This window comes from Gallinula chloropus, assembly GCF_964237585.1.
Source record: "Gallinula chloropus genome assembly, chromosome: 1".
NCBI lineage: Eukaryota > Metazoa > Chordata > Aves > Gruiformes > Rallidae > Gallinula > Gallinula chloropus.
Genome location: NC_140085.1, coordinates 154,537,436 through 154,561,615, shown reverse-complemented (window position 1 = coordinate 154,561,615; position 24,180 = coordinate 154,537,436). Strand labels below are relative to the sequence as shown.

The window sequence follows — 24,180 nt, the reverse complement described above, 5'->3', positions numbered from 1 at the left end:
AAAATGCTGGCCATGTAGTCTGCCTCTCCTGTTTGTGAGCACTGTGTAGATCCAGTGTGCAGCTGCCAGAAAAATCTCCTGATGTCACGCCGGACACCCAACTCACAGCAAAGATGATATCCATACTCCTTGAAGTCAGCGTGAATCTTATTTTCCAAGCCATTTCTAAGCAATTGTCTTGAATTCTTCTAAATTATCACTAGCAGTCTTTATGTTTCCACTTGTGGATGAATTAAAACTATTTATGGGGAGCAGCGTGGACTCTCCAAACATTGTAACTCTGACCTAATTAATCCAGCATTTAAATAACCACCATTTTTAAATTTTCCTCTCTAGTTACTGGAATTATTAAAACGTTTCTTCTTTATAGACCAACAATTTTTTAAAAATACAGCTACTAGTGCCTGACACCCACAGAATCACAGAATCAGAGAATATAGGGATTGGAAGGGACTTCTGGAGATAATCTAGTCCAACCCTCCTGTCAGAACAGGATCCCCCACAGCAGTCTGCACAGAAATGAATCCAGGTGGGTTTTGAATGTCTCTGGAGGAGACTCCCCAGCCTCTCTGGGCAGCCTGTGCCAGGGCTCTGCCACCCTCACAGTAAAGTTTTTCCTCATACTGACATGGAACTTCCCCTGTTCAAGTTTGTACCTGTTCTTCCTTGTCCTGTCACTGGGCACTACTGAGAAGAGCCTGTCCCCATCCTCTAGATACCTGCAATTTAGATATTTATAAGCATTGATGAGATTCCCTCTCAGTCTCCTCTGCAGACTAAACAGACACAGCTCTCTCAGCCTTTTCCCACATTAGAGATGCTCCAGTCCCCGTATCATCCCTGTAGCCTTCTACTGGACTCTCCAGTAGATCTCCTTCTTGAACTGGGTAGTCGAGAACTGGACACAGTGCCCCACATATGTCCTCCCCAGGGCAGAGCAGAGGGGGTGAATAAACTCCCTTGATCCACTGTCCGTGCCCCTCTTAATGCACCCCAGGATGCCCATGGCCTTCTTGGCCATGAGGGCACGCTGCTGCTTCATGGAGAGCTTGCTGTCCACCAGGACTCCCAAGTCCTTTTCTGCAGAGCCACTTCACCTGTACTGGTGCCAGGGATTGTTCCTCCCGAGGTGCAGGACCCTATACTTGCCCTTATTGAATCTCATTTGGTTCCTCTCTGCCCAACTCTCCAGCCTGTCCAGATCTGGCTGAACAGCAGCACAGCCTCAAGATGTCCCAGCCACTCCTCCCCATTTTGCACCATCAGCAGATTTGCCAAGGGTACGCTACGACCCCCCATCGAAGTGATTATAAATGTGTTGAACGAGACCAGACCCAGCAGTGACCCTTGGGGCACACCACTGGCCTCAGGCCTCCAACTAGACTTCATGCTGCATCCATCAACCCCCTGAGCTCTGCTGTTCAGCCAGTTCTCAACCCACTGCACAGCACGGCCACCCAACTCACCTTTCCCAAGCACACCTGCAAGGATGCCATGGAAAACAGTGTCAAAAGCCTTGCTGAAGGCAAGGCAGGCAACACCCACCACTCTTTTGAAGTTCAACAAAAGCAAGTGTAGAGTCTTGTACCTGGGAAGGAATAACCGTTTGTATCAGTACAGGCTGGGGGATGACCTGCTGAAGAAGAGCTCTGTGGAGAAGGACTTGGGGGTCCTGGTAGATGACAGGTTGGCCATGAGCCAGCAGTGTGCACTGGTGGCCAAGAGAGCCAGTGGGATCCTGGGGTGCATCCGGAGGAGTGTAGCCAGCAGGTCAAAGGAGGTGATCCTCCCCCTCTGCCTTGGTCAGGCCCCTTCTGGAGTATTGTGCCCAGTTCTGGGCTCCTCGGTATAAAAAGGACAGGGATCTCCTGGAGAGAGTCCAGAGAAGGGCTATGAAGATGATTAAGGGCCTGGAACATCTCCCCTGTGAGGAAAGGCTGAGTGAGTTGGGACTGTTCAGCCTTGAGAAGAGAAGACTAAGGGGGGACCTAATTAAAGTTTATAATTATCTGAAGCAGGGGATGCAGGGGGAATCAGCCAGCCCCTTTTCAGTGGTCTGTGGGGACAGGACAAGGGGCAATGGCCTCAAGTTGGAGCACAGGAAGTTCCGCACCAACATGTGGAAGAACTTTTTCCCAGTGAGGGTGACAGAGCCCTGGGACAGGCTGCCCAGGGAGGTGGTGGAGTCTCCTTCTCTGGAGATATTCAAGACCCGTCTGGACGCCTGTCTGAGTGATATGTCCTAGGGAGCTGCTTTGGCAGGGGGGTTGGACCCGATGACCTCTCGAGGTCCCTTCCAAACCCTACGATTCTATGATTCTCCCTGACCTGGGCTCGACCACATCACCAGGCGCCTCAGTCCCCACCAACCCACCCCTGGCGGCACCAAGCCCTGCCAGCCGCACCCCAAGAACTCCATTTCCCTGGGGGCCTAGTCCAGGGGAGCCCTGGCCGGGCGCCTCAACACCATCCCCGTGGCCTGCAGCGCAGGGCCCACTCGCAGCCCGTACCTGTGGCGGCACCAGCGCACCCCGCTCACCCCACACCCCCTCGCCCCGCCGCGTCTGGCTGCCTGGCCCCGCCTCTAGCCCTTTTGGGCGGGGCCTGGCACAGCGGCCAGCCAATCAAGCGCCGCGTCAGGCACATACACAAACTACACGCCCCCCCCCCCCCCCGCGCCTCCCCTGCGGCCCTGGGGAACCTTTCTCAGGCGGCGGGGAGGGGCGTGCTGCCGTTCGCGTGACGTCACGGGCGTGAGGCCGGGAGCGGTATGAGCGGGCCGGTGGAGGTATGGCCGCCGCCGTCGCCCTCGTTCTCCTTGGCGCGGCGGCCGCCCTGGGGGGAGCCAGAATCGGCTGCCCCTTCACCCGGGGAAAGGCCGGCGGTTAAGGGTGCCTCCCGGGTCGAGAGGAGCGCTGCCCTCCTGGGCCGCAGCCTGGCGAGGCCCCGAGCCCTTCGGGGAGCTCCGCGGGGTTACCGGTACCCGCGGCCAGCCCCTTGTGTGGGCCGCGGCTGGCGGCGGAGCAGCCGCTTGCGGGGCTCCGTGCGCTGGGTTCACCTTCGCGTACGTGGGGTCCTGCGGCCGCCGCCGTTCCCCTCCGAGGCGCCTGCGGGCCTGGGGGAAGGGGGGTGGCTGCGCTGCCGCCCCGGGAACGGGTGTAAGCGCGGCTGCTGGCCGCTTAAACCCGGCTTGCAGAAGCTGCGGGGCGCCCAGGGGCACCAGTGCCGTCCCAGCCCCCTTTCATTCAGCTCAGCACCAGCCGGGCTCTTCCTGGCGTCAGCCAGGGCTGGGGGCACGCTGCCAGCCTGGGCTGGCTTCGTCTGAACCTGTGCTGCCTGACTCCTGGCTTAGGGGAAAGGAAAGCTGGGTCCTGGGCAGCGTTCAGGCAGCCGCTCCTCCCGGTGCCTGCTGCTGGCTTACCTAGAAACCTGTGCCGGGCTGTGCCTTGTGTCAGGTTTTTGGAGTTTAGGGTGCCAGAGAGTAAGTGCCGTGCCTGCCCGAGGATATGATGTATGCAAGTACCTGGAATGTGTATTGTCTCGTGACGCCTGCCACCTGTTACTATTGAAAAATGAAAATTAATGAAAAAAAGTAATTGCTGTGGGTTTTTTCTTGTAGCTGGGTGTAATGCCTGAAGCTAGTGTATTGAAATCCATTTTTCATAATCCTCTACTTTGGTGTTTTCCCTGTGTGATGAAGCTTGTATGTAAATGCTACAGGGTTAGATAGTTGCTGCCAGCATGGAGTTCTTTTAATCCTATGTACTCCGTATGGCTCTACAGATCTAAAGTAATGTGGTTGTAATAAATGTTTAGGGGCTTCTGTAATTCTTTTATTTAATAATGTCTGTGAGAGAAGGGAGAGAAAAATACTTTTTCCACTATTGGAACGGGTTGCCCAGGGGAGGTGGAATCACCGCCCCTCAGATTGTTGAAGGAAAAGCTGGATGAGGTACTTAGAGACATGGTTTAGTTAGTATTTTAGGTGTTAGAGCAATGGTTGGACTAGATGATATTAGAGGTCTTTTCCAACCTCAATGATTCTGTGAACTGTAATTATAGAACAGCTCATGTTTCCACTTTATTTCTGAGTCTTATGGAAGAACTGGGTTTTTTTCTTATTGTGGAAGACTTAATATTCAAGTTAATCATGGCAGTTAGCTCTTGAATAGCTAGATACCAGTATATAGAGAAGGTATTTCAGTTTATGCCTCAAAACATCCTTTGAAACATTCTTTCTAATGAAGAAAATAAGGTGTTGAGTGATAAGGTAACTTGCCCATTATTGCACAGAGGTAGAGTTACTAATGTAGTACTCCTAGACAGAATGAGTAAAACTGGACTTGCAATTTTGGTTTCCTTCTTTATTTTTCTCCATAATAATGTGTAGATTGGAAATATGCTTTTTTAAAAAAAAAAATATATTGGGTTTTCTTTCATTTCTAGGTTAAAGTGAAGATACCTTTTGGAAACAAACACATTGATGCTATCTTTTCTGTCCCGGAGAAGAAATCAACCTATGGGGTGATTCTTACCCATGGAGCTGGAGGAGATATGAATTTCCCTCACTTGGTGTCCTTGGCATCCTATTTGGCATCCCAGGGAGTTCTGTGCCTGCGGTTTACTTGCAAAGGCCTCAACATTGTTTATAGGGCCAAGGCCTTCAAAACAGTTGTGGTAAGGAGTTACCAAATTCTGCCAAAGCTTAGGTCAGTGGGTGTCACTCTCTGGGGTTCTTAAAAGTGTGACCAGAGATCAGTGAAATGAGAAGTGATAGTTAGCTAAATGGAGCGCTGTCTGTAAACTGAGACAGCAGGAGCAGGTTTTACATGGACAACAGCTGGAACAGCTGCAGCAAGTACATGGGTTTGAGTTCAGGGAGAGAAAGAAAAGCTTGAGGAGAGGATGTAAAGAAGGGAAGGGTGTTCCTTCTCCCACAAAACTTCGAGCTTGAAAGAAATGAAAGCGTTTAAGATGGAAACGAGAGGTGGGTGTTCTGGGAGGGCTTGGTGGGAGAAGTGGGATTAAGGGATACAGCTTTGGGAGCAGTTTTGAAAGGAAAGAAGGTGACCTCGGAATTGTGCTGGGTCTTTCTGAGTTGGCAGCTGGGAAGAAAAAACTTTGGGGAAAGAGTAAGGGACTCGGAGTCACAGGAAGGGTTGAAGCAAGAGATTGGGAGTAGCATATGAGTGCCCTAGAACCTAAATAGTATTGATTTCAAAATGAGTTTAAACTGACATATGCCTGTGTATCTCTTTCTCCTGCTACTACGTTATTTAAGGTGTTTTTATGTACCTAGGTTTTGTTAAAATGAGCAACCTCCAGGATCATCCTGGAGTATCTTTCCACTCTGAGAAATATTCTCCTGATTAACTACTTCAGCTGGGTGTGGGAGGATGGTTTGAGTGATCTGCATTGAGCATCAGACATTTTTATAGGGGAATCAAGTTCAGTTCTTAAGGAATTAATTTGTATGAAGGTATTGTGATTATATGTATAGTAATTTGAAGTTAAACATTCCTAGCTTTATTGTAAATCTGTGTTATGAAGAAGTCTAATGTTGTTAGTGAGTTTATATTAACATGCTGGTGTGTGAAGGTACTTTATAGGCCTCTGCCAAGGTAGCATCTGATTAGTTCATTGTCTAAAAACTGAAAAAAATTTTTTGCTGAAGTTTATCTTTTCTGTCAGACACAACTGATTGTCCCTTAAGCTTGTAGTTAGAAATGCATGACCTCAGCACAGGGCGTTTTTTGCTAATTTATTTTGCCCTTGGATGGGCTGAAGGTGCATGAGGTCTACCACTGTAACTAAGTTGATACACAATAATCATTTGTATTTTGGTAGCTTTGTAAGGCATCTGATATTTTAGACCTGTTGAGAGCTGATGTGAAGTTGCTTATGTTTATTGTTGCTGCAAAATGTCATGAAGTTACTTGTGTGAAAAAGCAAGAGTGCAACTTATGTGCATCTCTTCTTTGTTTAATTTGCAGTGCTGAAAGAGCTGCTCATTTTGTGTTTAGTAGCTAAAATCCCTGGCCTCTCCGCTGTCTTAATTCTGACTAGTAATGTTTCCCTTTATCTTATTTCTTTAGGAATACTTAAAGCTTTCTGATGAATATAAACTTTCAGGTGTCTTCCTTGCAGGTATTGTTTTAGTGTCTATAATCTTCTTTCACGATTGCAATCTGTAATTATGCCACTTTTTAAGTCCTCCCTGACCTCCTTTACAAATTGCTGAGTGCTCTTCATTAATTGATGAGAAGCCCACTGACTGCGACCAGAATGCAGGTGCCGAGCCCGGTCACAGATTGGCATTCAGAACTCTCAGCCTGGTGCTGAAAGCTCCCAGCCCTGTAGCTGGTGGCTGTGTGGGATGGGTGTGCAGCTGCCTGTCTCACAGCACTGCTGCTCCTGTCCCAAATGGGAACATCCATCCTTTCATTATGCTCTCCTGAGAGCGTGGCTGTCTAGATCTAGTCACCCTCCTCACCATCCCACACGTCCTGCTCCAGAGGACAGAGCAATAGACAATGTTTTCCAGGTACTTTGGGAGAAAACCACCTTGTTGCTTCTAATGAGGGCACGAGTTCCTTGATAATCCATGTGTGCTTTTTAACTCTGTGTCTTGAAGGATTTTGGTTCCTGGTAAATGGAAAACTACTTTGTCAAAGCAGGTTTTGGTAGATAAAACTTCATGGCAGCTAGAAAATCAGTTTTGTTATGTGAAAAAGGGAAGTAGATGGGTGGTGTGATTAGGAATAACTTGGTATGGGAAACCCTGACTGGTTCCTGACTAAGCGAAACCAGATCTGTGTTGATGTAACATAATCCCACTGGAACCAGCCACTTCTAACACTCAATTACAGAGCATTGTCAGCTCCTCTTCGAGGAGGTATTTTGATACCCTTGTGCTGTCACACTGATGGACCTTATGCTGGAAGTTGACACTTTATTTAAACCCTCTTCCCCCCAGCTTTTTAGGCAGAAGTTTGAGGTGTTGCATAAACACTTGCTGGATTTGTTTTGTGACTAAGGCACATAAAACTGTGTTTCTAATTTGAGCAAATTAAGATTACATGAGAAGAATTAAAGATATGATCAAAAAAAACCCATGGTATGGAATAATAGCATTGCTCTGTGGAATTGGAAGGATCTGAAGCAAAGGGCCTGTCTTGTCCCTCTCTTGCTCCTGCCCCCAGGATGGGCTGTTGTTCCTTCCAATATTGCAGGGGATCTCTCTCGTTTATGTTTTCCCCCTTCTTTCTTAAATGGGGATATAGAAATGCAACTAGTCAGATAATTTTAGTTGAAATTTGGGATTAATATTTTTCGTGGAGTAGATGAATAAAACCATCCCTAGGATTTTGTACTACTGGTATGCTGAAATACACTCAGTCAGATTGGTTTTAGGAGCTGTGTACTCAAACAGTGTAGTGAGGTGATGGCAGATACCCTTTTTTTCCCCCCTTTATTTTACCATGGGAGAAAGGCCGTTCCATGGGCTCACGAGCTGCTGCCTCTGTGATACGTCATCTTAGCCAGGAGGATGATGATGGTGACTTCATTCAAGGTCTAGTATGTTTATCTTACCCACTGCATCGACCAAAACTTCAGTCCAAGCTCCGGGATGAAGATTTATTATTTATCAGGTGTCCGGTGCTGTTTATCTCGGGATCAGCAGATGAGATGTGTGAAAAAGTGAGTATCCTTATAAATCCTGCTACAGGGGGAGGGGGCAGTGTGGAGGGACAGGAACGAGCATGAGTGACATCTGTACCCGTGTGGGCAGCTGTGACTTCCATTTGCAGCCTTCTCTCTTTCTATATATATGTGTGTCTTCTGAAGGAAGCCTTGGGCAGGAAGCATCACTGGATACAAGGCAACCTGGGGGTGCTTGATTTTGCTGCTTAAAACTTCACCTGTATTTGGAGATCCACTTCAGCAATATTTTAGTGGCCCAAAGAGGAGTTTGCTAACTTAAAATCTGTCATTTTTGTTAGGATAAGCTCATACAAATTAAGAGCAGCCTCTGGAAGGGGCGTGTTGTTTGCTGTTCTGTTCTAGCCACTTCAGGTTGCAAACCACACACACTGTGCTGTGCTGCTGGTCCACACTCATGATGTTCTCATGCCAAATTCCCACGAAAGCAGCTCCACCCCCAAGTCAGACTTCTGGGGTAGAAAGTGCTGTTTTCGTAGAGATGGGAGAGCCCAGGATGCAGTGGGTTTTGCCTTGCTTTCTTGTGAATAGGTATCTCTTATCATAGAATGGTTTTGGTTGCAAAAGACCTTGAAGATGATTGAGTCCAACCATCCACCCAGCCCTACTAGGTGCAACACTAGACCACATCACCAAGTACAACATCTACTCTTCTTCTAAACATCTCCAGGGATGGTAACTCAACCACCTCCCTGGGCAGCCTGTTCCAGTATCTCTTGCTCCTGAACAGCTCAGCCTGAGTCTGGGACACTGTGCAGTTTCCATTTTCCATGCTTGTACAGTTCCTGAGGATTCATAATGCTTTTGTGAGGAGGAATTGTCACCAAAATAAGTCAGGCTAGCAACATGCAGGTCCTTGTAGTGCCCTCTTAATGGGGCAATCTTGGAAGATTTTTCTGAACTGGTTCTCACATCTCTTTGCTGAGAAAATTGAACAGAGCCTAAGCCAGTCTCTAGGGAGTTTTACTCTGCCGCTTGAGATAAGCCTGATGTAAGAAGCTCTGCCCTTCCGGCTGGCAGTCAAAGAGGATTCCTTCACCATTTCATGGGGAAGGAGATGCACAGGATTACAACCTTTGCAGTTATTTTTACTTTCTGCTGGCCTCTGAGCAAACTCCACTGCTGAACACAGCATCATCGCATCTCTTCTATCCACGTGTTTTTAGTGAGCAGGCAGATCCACCTTGTCACCAAGAGCTGCCCGTTCTGTGTTGCACAAGCCAAGTGAGAGACCTATAGGAGCTCTGCAGTTGTAACAGCTGATTATCCTAACTTTTCCATTCCTATTTTCTCCATAGCAACTGCTGGAAGGTGTGGTGAGCAAAATGAAAGCCCCTAAAAAAATCCATTGGATTGATAAAGCGAACCATGGGATGGCTGTCAAAGGACGAACAACAGATGATGTCATGGAAGAAATAAACACACAAGTTTTTTCTTGGCTTAGAAAGAATGTTGAACTGGAGCACAAATGATCTGCAGTGTTTAAGCAACATTGTCATTTAGCTCTTCCTAAATGCAGCAAACTGAGAGATGTGGGATTTTTTTTAACAGATGTTTTCAGAGGTTCAAGTGTAAATGCAAATAAAACATTTTTGTTTCTTTGAATAGAAAAAGATATGCAAAACAATAAAGAATTTTGTAAAGGAGGGACAGAAAACTTCCCGAATATTTAATGCTGTGGCAGCATGGTTTTCTGTGTTTCTCTGCAAATAACCCTACACTGCATTAACAAGTAAATGCTTGAACTAATATGCTGGAAAGAATCTGTTTTGGTGGCGAATCTTTTAGATGTTTTAATTTCTCAGTGGATTACTTATGCTGTAAGTGTTTGAAATTTATGATCTTGCTACCTTAATGAGCCAAGTTCTGGGTCTGGAGGAGGAGGAGGAGACAATGCAGACAAAGAACATGGCTTTTGAAGTCACCTTCCAGCAAGTTCCCTCATGTAAGGCCTGGTCACAGAGGCCCCTTGGAGAGAGGGGCAGAGAAGGCTACTAAAAACTGACAAAAGAATTACATTTACAAGGCTGCTGTCAGGAGGGCTCTGAAGAGGTAGCTGAGGGGCTGTTAACCCTTAGCAGACGGAACTGGGGTGTTCAGAGCAGATGAAAAGCTGTGGATGTGGTTGCAGCTGCAGCCTCCCCCGGTGTGGGCCAGGAGCAGGCTGCTGGTGCCACCACAGGTTACAGTGGTGGATTAATTGCCTGCAGCCAAGTCATCAGCAAGTGGCCGCTGACTGATGACCCCACCATGAAGTGGCTGCTGGTCCTGAGAAAAACATCTTGGCATCATCTCCTGCAATGGTGGCCTCAACTCCATGGCCAAGAGCTTCCCAAAACCTCCTCTGGTTGTTCTGCAGCTTGGTGCTGCAGTGAAACCTGCTGAGGGTGAACAAGGAGCTTGAGCTGGAGGTCCTTTGTAAGAGCAGCTGCTGTGATGCTGCAGAGCTGCTTAAACGTGTGCCCGGTGAGCTGAGAGGATTGCCATCGTGTTTTGGCCAGCTGCCTTCATTTGGGTGCTGTGTTGTATTAAAAAATGCATTCAGGGCTGTAGGTTAGTACAATTACATTGTAACATGCCTCGTTTACTGCATGATCAAACAAGCCAGTCCTTAAGCTCTACTGTAGGAAAAATACTAATTAAAAATGTTAATTAGGTACAACACTCTGCCATTGTTTCTCACAAGGTGCCTCACGGCTGTTGCTCTCCTAGCAGTGACATTGTTCAGTGAGCATAGCACCCCTAAACGTCTGTGAAGGCAACAGCTACAGGGACTTAAAGACTGGCTCTGTTACAGTGAGAATAAGCTATAAATTGATGAATTCAGCATTGACTTTAAATATCTGTGGATCATTTTAAGATCAAAGGTGACAGTTGTGTTACTCAATATGCAGGTAAAGTGTGTATTTAAAAACCAGACTAGACTGTTGGAACAGTCAAAACAATCACTGCTCAGTGCCACTGCATTCTTTCCATATTGCCCCAGAGAGTAAGTTTCATAACAAAGCGTCTGAGAAAATCTGGAACTTGAAAAAGTTTATCTAGTGTTACTAAGGCATCCAGCAGCACTGTGTTTTTTCCTTCACGTCATAAACCCTGTGTCACTGTCTTTGAGAATACTGCTTCTCCCACCAGGAACAAAGTTATGGTCTGAAAAGATTGCTTTAGGCAGCTACATGGACTGTTGGGTAGCTTTACAATTCTTATCTGCCCTTTTTTGCAGAGCACACTCATGAAGACTCAGCAGAACAAGTAAAAAGTACCTGCATTTCCAAGGTGTCTCAGGACTCTACCACATGACTGATACAAACATGGTTTTTATTTAAAAAAGAAAAAAAAATGTAAAAATGTTTTTGAACAAAGCTCTGCAACCACAGCGTGATAAAAAGGGGTTGCTTGGGTAGAGCATGATACAGTAAACTTCATAATATCCACTGACATTATCCATTGGCATTTTAATCCAAGTTTTTCTTCTTTCCTTAAGACGACAGTCTGAATGTAGGTAAATATTGAAAACCATTATTTAATTTCTTTCTGTCAGAGTTCATCTTTGGCCTGTAGTCAAGAAAGAAGAAACATTTTTCAGTTAGTTAAAACCTCAATTTTTAACTGTCTCGTGCTGCAATTACATTAAGGAAGGTTTCTAAGCTCCACAGGCATTAACAGTAGCTGGTACCATAGGCTAGGGAGCAGGGGCTGCTCCAATTTGGCCCAGCAAGAACTGAAAACCTCCAGCATTTTACAGCTTAATGCTGTGTGTATTGTACCTTTTTTCTGTGGCAAGTACATGGAAACAGGTCATCATCGGGCTGCGGCACCTTCTCCATCCCGTCTCTGATTTTTGGCTCACTCACTTGCAAGCTGGCATACTCCTAGTTTGAAAGAAAGTAAAAAAAGGAACATTCACAAACTTGTTAGATCATACATCTGGTTGTGAATACTGCACCAGGTCAGCTGAGTAATTCTGTGGAAACTCTGGGGCTGCACGATCACAGAGTCACAGAAGGGTAGAGGTTGGAAGGGACCGCAAAAGATCACCTAGTGCAACCCACTGTCAGAGCAGGATCACTTAGATTAGGTCACACAGGAACGCATCCAGGCAGGGTTTGAATGTCTCCAGAGGAGACTCCACAACCTCTCTGGGCAGCCTGTGCCAGTGCTCCATCACCCTCACTGTGAAAAAGTTTCTCCTTACATTCACATGGAACTTCCTATGCTCCAGTCTGCACCAGTTGCCCCTTGTCCTATTGCTGGCCATCATGGAGAAGAGCCTGGTTTCATCTGTGACTCCACGCTGTGTCAGGCTGGGTAAGCAGACACCCAGCTGCAGACAGGAGCCCTGCCGGGTGCCTCGCTGGAGTTTTGATACCTCGGTGCTAATGCACAGACATTTTCAGCTGTGGTTCACAGGGTGTGTGGCTGATGTGGAACTCTTTGATCACGGTGGGCAACGTATTCTTGCAGAACTGAAGTTCTCAACTGTTGCTGCTGCCTTTGTGGCTTCAAGTACCGGGCTGGCTAATTGCCAGCAGCTCTGTTGGCTTGAATTCTTCCTGTGGGATTTCTATTTTTGCCATAGTGGTGGTTAAAAATAAATATACTCACCTGGAAAAGTTTGAAATAGTAGCAAAAAATGTGGTCTCCCATGAGGTTGTTTCTTGCAAATTCTTGTCCAGATTTTGCAATATTTTTTGCCTGCCAAGGGAAATAAAAAAGGTGGTGGGTTTTTTTTTAATTCTCAAAAGATAGTAGTAGGTTCTGGAGTTAAGTACAGTGTTGACAGTTTAAGATAGCTGATTTATTGTTATTTAAGCATTATTAATTTTAAAAGTAAGGCATTCTTATGACAAAACTCTTGATCCTTTCCAAAGTTCTATTTAATGTCATATTAAGGGCAGTATTATGTATTTTTTTTTTTCAAAAAGTGTTTTTTGTTATTTGTAGAGTCGATGACCTTAGTTTTTAAGTCCTTCTAACATACTTGTTTTTGTTTTAAAGAAAGGCACTTTTCCCTCTATTTTATCTAGAAACACTGCTGAATCCTTTTAAACATGTATTTACCTCTTCATCATGCTCTTTGGCCCACTGGAGTTTTTCTAGTAGATCACTCAGGTCGCTTTTAAATGGAATGTAGTGTTTCCATGGCTGCAGCTCGTTATAGAAATGCTCATAGTAGATGGAGTCTTGCTTTAGCACCACGCTGTTTCCTGCTAGTAGATAAGGCAATCTGTAGGCTGCCACTGTGCCATCAATATTAATTTGATATTTATACTGGAAAGAAAATGACCGTGAGTTATTAACAAACAGGAGGTCCGAGTAGCTTGGCAAGGTCGCGCTATTCTGAGGGCACCGGTGTGACCGACTTGCTGCTACTGAGAAATGCAGGATTGGCTAGGCAAGCACCAATGCTTTAAGTAGCTTTTAGTATTTAGTTTGGAATTCATCAGAGTGCAGGGTACAGAATGATGCCCCTCTTCACCTATTAAGCTCTCCGGGAATTCTTAGGACGCTCATCCTGGGCTGTGAGGGTAGATGTGCCGCTTCGTCCACTGACTGCCCCGCTATGTTAGTTATGTTAGTAGTCCCGATCGCTGAATCAGGGAGGAGAAGAGATAAAAAGGAACGTGGAGTTACACAGAGATTACACGAGGTTCCACAGAACCTTTAGATGCAAATCAAACATTGTTAGCCTCAGAGTAAGAGCTACATAGCAGTTAACCCCTCCGGAGGGGGGGTGTCTATTTGTACTTGTTATGGGTGTTGCGCTGAAAAATGAGAATCACGCTGTTACTGATCATACACCCAAAGCTATTTGGTAATGGGAAGCTCCGAGAACCTCGCTCTGTGAAGAGTGGTTAGTGGCTTACCTTGAAAAAGTCAAAAAAGGAGATGTGCTTAACGATGGGGCCGTAGAGGCTTTCATCATGTTTGAAGAAAAAAAAGTTTGTGAAAGCAGCATCGATGATCTCCGGGTGTTTCCTGCTCAGTTTCACAAGTTCCAGCCGCTCCCTGCGGCTGTCGCGTCCTCTCCAGAACGCTGTGGTGTTCTTGTCTTCCCATGACGGGCCGGTGTTGGCTTGAACTGACATCATGTCCAGGCTGACTCTGGAGGAGAAAGAAGTGGTTTAACAGTGAAGCCTGCTAGAAACACTTCTTAAAGTACAATTACTGGAAAGAGTTTGCAGCACCAATAGGCAAATACCGAGGATGAAGGTAAGTCATGAGCGCACCTGTATGTGTATTGCATCTGTATTTTTGCAGCCATAAAAAAGAACAGGTGAGGAGTGCCAGAAGTTCCCAGAAGGGGATGTAGTTGCCAGATGATGTGATATGGGGTCATGCAATAGCAGGTAATGGTGATGTGGCAGTCCTGCCAGTCCAGAGCAAGGTGTTTATGTAACTAGTTAAGTCAACGTATTTCCCTTCCTTTGCTAAATTAAAACATGTAAATTGAGGGGACGGGGCAGGGGAGAGCAAATTCAGGAAAACCCTTGACAATAAAGACGAGGAACCTGAACTGAATGCCGTGAAATGAAAAACAGGTTCAAAGTGGGTAACAAAGATCTATGTCACAGAAGCTGGCTTTGCAGTGTTTCAAGACAGCGACAGCTATCATCAGTAACCAAAGTGGGAGCTGGTAGGCTCTAGGTTGAGAGCGTTGGCTACACTGGGCTTTAACAGGTACAGAACAAAAGGTTCTAGGAAGATCAGGAAACAAGGTTGTTGGCAAAACCAGTTGCCTGCAAGCACATGGGGGCAGAAACGAACAAGCAAAATACCTACCCTGGGAACACTCCCTCTGTGGGCTGTTTTCAGTGACTTGACTGTGTTTACATTACTTTTGATTTTTGACATAAAGCAGCAAAGTATTTCAATAAATGTTATTTATATTATATAATGCACAGCTTGGTTAATGCTAAGATACCGATTACAGAGCTATTGCCTTCCTAGAGGGTGCCAATGCCTCAGTGTATAAATGAAGAGCAAAGCAGTTAATGCAAGTGTCTTTTGGAAGACCATTCATTGTTTATTTCGTGAATATTTTAAGCAAGTTCTTACCGTCCCATAGTCTCCAAAACTGAGTCTGTTAAGTCATACGTTGGCATGACAATGTCTTTTGACTCACTGGACCCACACCACGAGAAGATGGGGTGCAGGTTCTCTGTGGATTTCTTCTTCTCCAGAGGCCAGTCCCCCAAGTTAACAAAAAACTCGACATCTGGCATTTTCACCTGAAGAGAAGCAAAGTGGGTATAAATGCATTGTAATACAAAGCAATGTTCTGCTGCTGGCATCCTGCACTTTGAGAACAGCCTCACTAAGGGGAAAACCAGCCAGGTCTCTAATGTACTCCATGGAACTGAAACACGTTAGAAGTACTCAGGCCACAGAGTAAAGCCTGCAAGATTTATTTTTTTTTTAAAGATGCAAAATTACATGAATGTGCTCTTTTTTTTTTTTTTTAAGGAATAGGAACACCCCAGTTTAGAGGGTGGTTTCTTGTTATATACAGACGATTGGCTGCACAATTTTTGTAGCAGGCTAGCACTGAAAGCCAGTGAGCAATTGTGTAAGTTCCAAGGTTATGGAGAATTGCTGTTGCACATTAATTTTCTGTCACATGAATGAACTGGTTGGCCCTGTGTCTGCACGATGGCTCGATCCAACAGAAGTAACAGACATGAACAGCCATGATGGAAAGACCATGTTTAGTCAGGGCCAGGATTAATTATTAAGGGTAGCACTGTCAGTTATTTAAAACAGTTGGTAGTATGGAACTGTATCTGAAACCACCATTGCAGCCAAAAAACAAGTGAAATACTGTTAGTGGCCAAGAATCATTGCAGCAGCAGCACAGGGGGCAGAGTTTTTCTGCCATGTGAAACTTTGATGGACCTTCATCTTGAGCGCTGTGGGTGGTTGTGGTACTTGCAAGTGAAGCAAGGGGAGGTACAATGAAAGGCAGCTGCTACCACCAGCTGACTTGTGAGGAGAAACTAAAAGCGGTGGGACACGTCAACTGGGAGAGCAGAAGGCTGAAGGTGACATAGAGCTGAATTTTACACAACCCTGAGGGCATGGATAATGTCAGTGCAGAACTGATACCGTATCTGTTCTTAATCTCTTCATGATTTTTTTAAAAATTAAATCTCTACTGCATCCCCTTTAGTTGCCTCTTTCAAAGCAAAAGACTCCTCCCCAAATAATGTGTCGCTGCATGCCTTGCTGTGCCATTCTTTTTGAGAATGTAAAATAAGAGCTGCAGTTTTCACGGGAAGAGGCATGTCACAGGTTTTATAGTGTGACATAATCTTTTCTTTGTTTTTTGCCTATCTCCTCAGTCTTAACTGGGTATCTGACTATTACAAACATCTGATCATTATACTGGAATTTTTTGAAAACTGTTAAGAGAATAAAATAGCTCCATGATCTTTGTCCTGACTGCTGACAGGTAATTTAGAGATCAGGACCGTATGCATACATGTTACTAAGAACATTTTGTTGAAATGTTACCATCAACTATGTTAATACCTACAGAAGAAAAGACCTTCTCTGAAGAAAAATAATTCTGACTATTAATAAATTCTCAAAATATACACAGACCTGTAAAAATAGAGCTGAAACAGTTTGCTGACTCATTACATACACGCATCGGAGCATTTCTCCTCTCAAACCCCGTCATTCTTCAGATCAGAACAGCTGGTTGCAGACTAACGTTTGAGACTCTTTCTGTGGTCCAAATAGGTTTCAGTAAGCTTCTAATTTAATTTGGCTTTACAGACAGAGATAGAAATTAATAACTTGCCAAATACTAAGCACCCTCCTAAGTGGCTGAAGATGATGTTCCTATAATTTGATGACACAGGGAGACCTCTGGCAGACACCCAAAGCAGGACCTTCTGTCTTCAGTGTACCAACTGAAGGTTTGAATGTGTACTTTTGTTTCAAAGGGGGTTTTGGCTACCTGCTCTAATCTTCTGCACTAAACTTCATTAGTGTAGTGCCATCTAATGGTTATAACGGACATTAAAAAGCTACACATTGAAAAATGGACATTAAAAAGCTATTTATCTTCCTGTTCTATGGCAGGAGAATCTTCTCCAACCCAACAGATCTATTGTCTGTCAGTGCCACTGTCTGAATAGAAATTCCTACAGTACTTAATGTGGATGAGACAAATTACATTTTCTGGGTCTGGACACAGTTCCTGTGTTGGGAGTTAGCAAATCTTTTCCAACATGTAGCCTAAATACCTTAATTCCATTACTCATTGTCCAACAGTACTGACACCGGGAACAGCTTAGTCCCACACGTGGGCTACACCCACACCTTCCCTTAGACGCTGTCAGATGAAGCAGTTCCCACCTAAACAAACCTCCATTTGTATGTCTGGCCTTTCTTATCACTTTCCAGAGCGCTGTCAGTAACTGAATAAACTTTCTTGAAGCCTACACTGGGGCACTTCTTGAAGCAGACACTGGAGCATAACCAATCCATTGCTAATCCTGGAATGGTTACTTTACATTACTTTCACATGTTTATTGCAGCAATGTATGCATTTAGCTTTTCACCACAGCATGCCCCTGCACTGGCTCACACTAAATTTGTGCTACTGCAACCTTCACTTTTCTGCAGAAGACAGTCACTCCCTATTTTACAGAGGCGACACAACTATATAACTTATACAGCCTTTATGTAATTTCCTGTTACCCATTTTTCCACACAATTTCTCTTACTTGTAAGAATTTTTTTAAAAATTTTGATGCTGTACCACAAGATGCTTGCAGGTTCTTTCCTCTTTGTTATCTGAGAATTCAGTAAGCATGTTCTCCAGTCCATCATTAAGTCAAAATATGACTATGTTACTAAACAGGGACTGAACCTAGGCCAAGTCTTTGAAGAATACACGTGATGCCTTTCACCTCTCTGGAAACATTGGCAACTGTTATTTAAGTAAGGCTTTCCAAGCAGATTACAAGCATTTCTTCCAAAGTTTTTTTGTCTGGTTTATGAAAAACTTGTGAGACCTACCTTCAAAAGCTCAACTAAAATTAAGATACTTGACATCCCCACAGAATCCCATTATTACTTTGTCCTAGAAAGAAATGATATAGGTATGCCTTGATTTTTTTTGGTGAGAAATCCATGTTGCCTCATACCAATTACCCAATCTTTCAGCTGCTTGTAAAGCATGTTTATTTTTTTTATTGGATTTGTAATTAGTCTTTTTAAAGTTAAGAGCTCCATAGTTTAGTAGATCCTCTGTTGCTTCTCTCCTTTTTAAAACCAAAGTGCTTTGCTTTTATACAGTCAAAAATAGACATTAACTCAGATATTTTTCCATTTCTCTTTCTACTCTCCTTACATGATAATCACAGATTTGTGTGTGCTGAAACTGCAGCCCTACTCTATTCTGCCACTATGTACATAATGCCAGTTTTTTTTCCCAAAGTTTCCCTAGGGAAGAGAGTCTGTGTGGTGCTTTTTGGTTGTTCATCAAGGGAGTTTTCCCACATGCCATCTGTTGAGCTTTTGCTGCTCTTTCTCAGCTCTTTCTATTCTGTTTTGAACTCATGGTATTTAGTGGAGAATGACAGATATATTCTCTTTTTTTCACCCCCTCAGTCATCCTGTAAAACGTAATAGCAGATTTTCTATTAGATGCTACTGGATGATTTATTTTGTCTGTAAAAAACCAAAACCAAACCAACCCCACTACCTGTCCAAATCTACCCAAAGTCTCCTATAAAAACCTGCTATTTGATTAGCCTTTGCAATGCTCCACGCACTAATCAGATCACATTCTGGAACATGTCAACTTCAAACAAGGAGAATCCATCTAACCTCTCCATTTTTAATCTAGGAGCAAGAAAAGCTCTTAAACAGAAATAGCAAGAAACATGTGTATTATACAATTGAGGGTATTTGTTAAGCCCAGGCTGCTATAAAGTAGAAGATCTAGAATAAATGACTGTGCAGATCTACTCACCTTCCTTGTCAAGGAAAGCAGTATGGCATCCATGAAGATCCTAAAGCCAACATGTTCCCCATACGTCTTTATATAAACCTGAAAAGAAACACAGATTTTACTGGTTCAGTGTTTTCATCTCAGAGAATGGCTGGCACAATATAGAGCTCTTTTAATCACTTACTTACTAAGTGGTCAGACCGCTTGTATGGCTGCATTGATTTATTAACCAGCTGAGAAGCTTTAGAAATCTCATCTCTCTCTAACTCATCACAGGAAAATGACAAAAAAAAAAGGACAAGCTTTGCTTGCTCTTGCTGAAGTTTTAGGTCTGTCTCATGGAAACAGAAACCCTTTGCCTGTTGTGGTTGTGTTACATTGTTCTCATCTCCACATGAAACTCCATTGTGGTCAGAAGAGTTTTGTTACACAGAAATGTAACTCTGATCCTCAGTGGAGCTGCAAGGGGTATTTCTTTACCTCAGAATTACACACAACCTTAAATTATTGGTGTATGTCAAATTAGATGATCGTGATGCTCCACAGAGGCACTGGTCAGAGATGAGGAAACTGGATTAGCATTTAGGGTAATTGGGTCCATGCCCAGTACTCATACTGATTGCTTGGAAAGTGATCAGACTTCAGCGTGCTTTGGTTGCAACATGGACAAGAAGTGATTCACAAGGTAGGACAGGTATCACCGAGCTCCTGGACAAGCTGCAAAGCCTTCAAGGACAGAGGAGCAAGCAAAGGAAGTTTGTTAAAGAACAGGCAAGGAGAAACCTTTCAGCTGGGAACCACCAAGCAACTAGCTGTGTGACTTCCCACCACATCCCCACACAGACCTCGCAGCAACCCAGTCCGCACCTCGTTGTCTTTGATGGTGTAATGACACAGGCTCTGTCTTTGTCCGAACCTCTGTGGAATTTCTTTTGCAATCTTATCCGGGTCAACCACGGGGAAATGTGCTAGGTCTCTTTGAATCTGTGGAATGATTTGAGGGCAGTTCATCTCCTCCAGCCAGGTACTGCTCTCCTCCTGAGGGCAGTCACAGTTTTCATGGTAAACAGGTCCTATCAGGGACACAATTATTATTTTATTTCCAGCAAGTCACACTGTTGAGCTGTTGAGACCAGAAAAGAGGGTCAGGCACTGAGCATTCATTCCTTGGGGCCAAACCTTCAGCAACTCTAAATGGACATGTCCAAACATTTTTTGAGTCCAGTGGAATCCTGCCTCATTACATCAGCTTCTGTGAGGCCCCGATTGGTATTCACTAGGCAACAGATTCATGGCATTTAATTCTTTTCACTATTTGGAATAGTGGATGCAGGACAGTTATAATGGATTCATAATTCCAAGAGCATTTGGTAGTCTGAGGTCCCACAGAATCCTAAGATAATCCCAGAAGACATTCTCAGACACGGTCTGTGAGAAAAAGCCATGATAGGAAAATGGGGTGTAGTGCTGCTTCTTACCTTGTAAAATATACGGAGACTCTGCGACGTGTTTATCTCCAGTTTTGACTTCTATCTTCAGGCTTTTGTAGCTTGCATACATCCTGTATCTCACAAGGAAGGAACCATCTTTCCTGTCCAATACTTGCACACCAACACGAGTGAACTGTTCATCAGGAGCAGTGATCTTCACCTGGAATGCCTTTTCACCTGGTGACGAAGTGAACCTACCCAGGGAGTAAGAGGGAGCTTAACACACAACAGCTTTCTTGGTGCAATCCATTCCTTGTCAAGCTCACAAGTTTCCAATGACGTCCCCGAGCCACGCCAGGCCTTTATGAGCACATCCTAACATTCACAAGCAAGGCATGGTTTTTCCAAAGAGAATTTTGTTAGGCTACCTGGAAAGTCTTGTGCTGTTAGAAGCACTAGGTATCAGGAAGGTTCCACTCAGATAGTCACGAACAGACCTCCAGAATTACTTTGTGCTCTACAAGTTGAAGTGCTGGAAATAGAGTCATTGGAAAGATAGCACCTTAAAAAACCTAGTGTAGCTCTTAATTCATGGTATCTCAAGCGTAAAATGATGGGAAAGGTACAGAACATGCAGATAAATGGATCTTGGATGATACATCTTGGTGTCCCATCCTGTAGGGAAGGGACAATGCTTTTATACTGAAAGAGGGAAAGTTTAGATTCTTCTCTGTGAGGGAGGTGAGGCCCTGGCACAGGTTGCACAGAGAAGCTGTGGCTGCTCCTTCTCTGGCAGTGTTCAAGGCCAGGTTGGATGGGGCTTTTGGCAACCTGGTCTAGGGGAGGGTGTCCCTGTCCATGGCAGAGGGTTGGAACTAGATAGGCTTTGAGATCCCTTCCAACCCAAACCAGTCTGTGATTCTATATAAAAAAATAACGCTAGAACAAGCTTCACTTTAGCAGCTTAATGTTTGTTATTCTATATACAGAAGCGAAATGTTTCCAGCTTACTTCAGTTTCCAGATATTATTTAAGAAAGTGAAGAATAAACTTGGAATGCCAGTATCTGGGTAGAGAAAAATCATCATGTAACTCAATGTGTACTTAGGACATTTTGGTAAAATTCACCGTACACCAATTACAGAAAAATCTCTACAAAACCAAACAGAACACATGAAGTTGTCACGTAGCACAGAGGCATTAACAAAGTACTGCATCCCAGTCACCTTTCCTGAAGCTTGTCCAAGCATACTAGAGATCTGTCAGTTCCACTAAATTCAATAATTAATAAAATCTGTCCAAGATGTGCTGAACTGGCTGCTTCCAGACTTGCACATGCCATTGTGCATCTAATCCGGACAACCTGGGTGGAGTGTTCTGAGCCCCTACCTAGGTTGGAAGGCCAGGGTTTCTTTCCTGTAGAAACGGAAAGACATTGAGTGCTTTCCGAAAACTCAGTTTGTGTGTTTTGTCCGTTTGAAGTTTACCTAATGGCCTACAGAGTCATCCCTAAATGATGCTTGATGTCGCCCTGCTGAGAAGGACCTGGGTGTCATGGGGGATGAGAAACTTCACATGAGCCAGCAGTGTGCTCTTGCAGCTCGGAAGGCCAATGGTATCCTGGGCTCCATCAGAAGAGGGGTGGCCAGCAGGGACAGGGAGGTGATTGTCCCTCTCTACTCTGCCCTTGTGAGGCCCCATCTGGAGTCCTGTGTCCAGGTCTGGGGCCCCCAATACAAGAAAGATGTGGAACTGTTGGAGAGGGTTCAGAGGAGCCACGAAGATGACTAGAGGGCTGGATCACCTCCCCTACAAAGAGAGACTGAGGGAGCTGGGCTTGTTCAGCCTGGAGAAGCTGAACAAGGGGGGACCTCATTGCAGCCTTCCAGTATCCAAAGGGAGCATACAAACAGGAATCAACTTTTTAAAAGGGTAGATAATGGCAGGACAAGGGGAATGGATAGAAGCTAAAGGAGGGAAGGTTTAAATTAGATATTAGGGGGAAGTTCTTTACAGAGAGTGGTGAGGTGCAGGAATGGGCTGCCCAGAGAGGTGGTGGATGCCCCATCCCTGGAGATGTTCAAGGCCAGGTTGGATGGGGCCCTGGGCAACCTTGCGTAGATCCAGGCCTGTAGGTTGGTATCCCTGCCTAAGGCAAGGGGGTTGGAGCTCTATGATCCTTGGGGTCCCTTCCAACCCAGACCATCCTTTGATTCTGTGATGGTACCGATCCTGTGCCCAGGCCTTTAGGAGAAACACTGACATTGCTAACTGCGGAAACAAGCCCAGCACCCGAGCAGGGTATGGCATGAATTAAATATATTAGTTACTGTTAAGGGCTTGACAAAGCAGAAGAACTCACAAAACAGTGACAGGAGCAACAGGCATGCCTCACTGCCCAACGTTTTCACCCTCTTCCCCTTCCCCATCTCGCCCCCCTATTCACCGCCTAACGGGGTCTTTCCAAGGGCTGCACGGCAAGAAGCGAGGCAGGGCGCCCGCAGCCCCACCAGCTTCCCTCAGCCCCGCGTACAGCTCGGCTGTGTCGCGACGCGGCTTGGCCGGGTCGGTCCCGCGGCGGGACAGCCACGCACCCGCGGCGGTGCCTGCGGAAGGGCGCGTAGGAAGCTCTGCCGCTCCCCGCCTCGCTCGCTTCACCCCTCCCGACCAGAAGGGGACGGGTGGGCCAGGAACGACCCCCGATCTCCCTGGGGGGGGGGGGGGGGGAGTGTTCTGTGTGTGTGTCCGCAAGCCAAGTCCCCGTGAAAAGCAGCCGCCGCCGCGCTTACCTCTGCCCCTCGGCGTCCACGGCCTGCACGTAAAAATAGCGAGCGGGGAGGGCTGCCTCCGCCCGCAGCCCGGGCCCCCATACCGCGCTCCGCTCGGCGCTCAGCCGGCCGCCCCCGCCCGCGGAGGCGCCGGCCGCTACGGCTCCTAGGGCGACGCAGAGCGGCCACAGGCCGGGCATTTACAGCGCTTCCCGTGACGGAGAAACACCGCCGGGGCGCGGGAGGGAGCGCAGCGGAGACTTTCCTCTTTCCCTCACCGCGGCACCGGGGAGTCCCGCCCTTGGCGCGGCGGCATGGAGCGAGGGCTTGCCGGGTCAGGGGGGAGGAGGAGACCGTGGGGCCGCTGCCTCCTCTCCTCAGTCCACCGTGCCCGCGGCGCTGCGGGGAGAGGGGCGGGACGATCGCTCGCCACACCCGCCTGCTTCCGCGGGGGCTGCGCGGCGCTGGTGTAGTCAGGAGCGGCGGGGCCGCGCTTTCCGGTCAGCAGCGGGTGAGCCGGGAGCAGCCTCAGCACGGGAGCGGCCGCCGCAGTTCCAGGGGCCTGGCTGGGACCGACCGCCGGGGTTACCTCAGAGGACGGGACTGAGGAAAGCCGGCCCTGCCCGTGTCTCTGACTTACGCGTTTGGGCGTCTCAGTGTCGTGTCGTGTCATGTCGCGTCCGCTCCCCGCGCCCTGCACCGTTTCCATAACATCAGGGTGGGAAAAGAGTTAGCGTCGGGAAAGTAGGGTTTCCAAAGGAGCAGCAGAAGCGGGAATGCGGCATCTGGATGCTGGGCTCACTGTTCTAGATTGCTGGCACCTCACCAGCCCTTTGTCCTTCAAATCAGCATCATGGAACTGGCTGGGTTGGAAAGGACCTTTCAGATCAAGTCCAACCATCAGCCTAACCTGCCAAAACCACCACTAACCCATGTCCCTCAGCACCGCATCTACCCATCATTTAAATACCTCCAGGGATGGAGACTCCACCACTTCCCTGGGCAGCCCATTCCAATGCCTAACAACAAAAATTTTTCCTGACATCCAACCCAATCCCATTCTGGCACAACTTGAGGCCACTTCCTCTTGTCTTACCACTTGTTGCTAGCGAGAAGACATCAGCCCCCAACTCAATCTCTCTTCAGGCAGTTGTAGAGAGCAATTAGGTGCCCCTTCAGCCTCCTCTTCTCCAGACGAAACAGCTACAGTTCCCTTCAGCTGCTCCTCATAACACCTGTCTTCCAGCCCCCTCACCAGCCTCATTGCCCTTCTCTGGACACACTCCAGCAC

The 24,180-nt window shown here is 46.3% G+C and overlaps 2 protein-coding genes across 2 annotated transcripts; one reads left to right on the top strand and one right to left on the bottom strand.

Moving 5' to 3' along the window:
• Positions 1 to 2,717: 2,717 nt before the first annotated feature.
• Positions 2,718 to 9,388, top strand: TEX30 (testis expressed 30). Its single transcript, XM_084277399.1, has 5 exons — positions 2,718 to 2,788; positions 4,447 to 4,677; positions 6,096 to 6,147; positions 7,493 to 7,701; positions 9,021 to 9,388. Exons 1-5 carry the CDS (start codon positions 2,771 to 2,773, stop codon positions 9,192 to 9,194), a joined length of 684 nt encoding a protein of 227 aa, XP_084133525.1. The 5' UTR covers positions 2,718 to 2,770; the 3' UTR covers positions 9,195 to 9,388.
• A 1,637-nt stretch (positions 9,389 to 11,025) lies between these two features.
• On the bottom strand, positions 11,026 to 23,254 carry POGLUT2 (protein O-glucosyltransferase 2). Its single transcript, XM_084263497.1, has 10 exons — positions 22,911 to 23,254; positions 20,170 to 20,375; positions 19,559 to 19,764; positions 18,713 to 18,790; positions 14,782 to 14,954; positions 13,590 to 13,827; positions 12,784 to 12,993; positions 12,328 to 12,417; positions 11,490 to 11,594; positions 11,026 to 11,277 (listed from the first exon to the last, which is right to left on the bottom strand). Exons 1-10 carry the CDS (start codon positions 23,087 to 23,089, stop codon positions 11,260 to 11,262), a joined length of 1,503 nt encoding a protein of 500 aa, XP_084119623.1. The 5' UTR covers positions 23,090 to 23,254; the 3' UTR covers positions 11,026 to 11,259.
• Between the last annotated feature and the right edge of the window lie 926 nt (positions 23,255 to 24,180).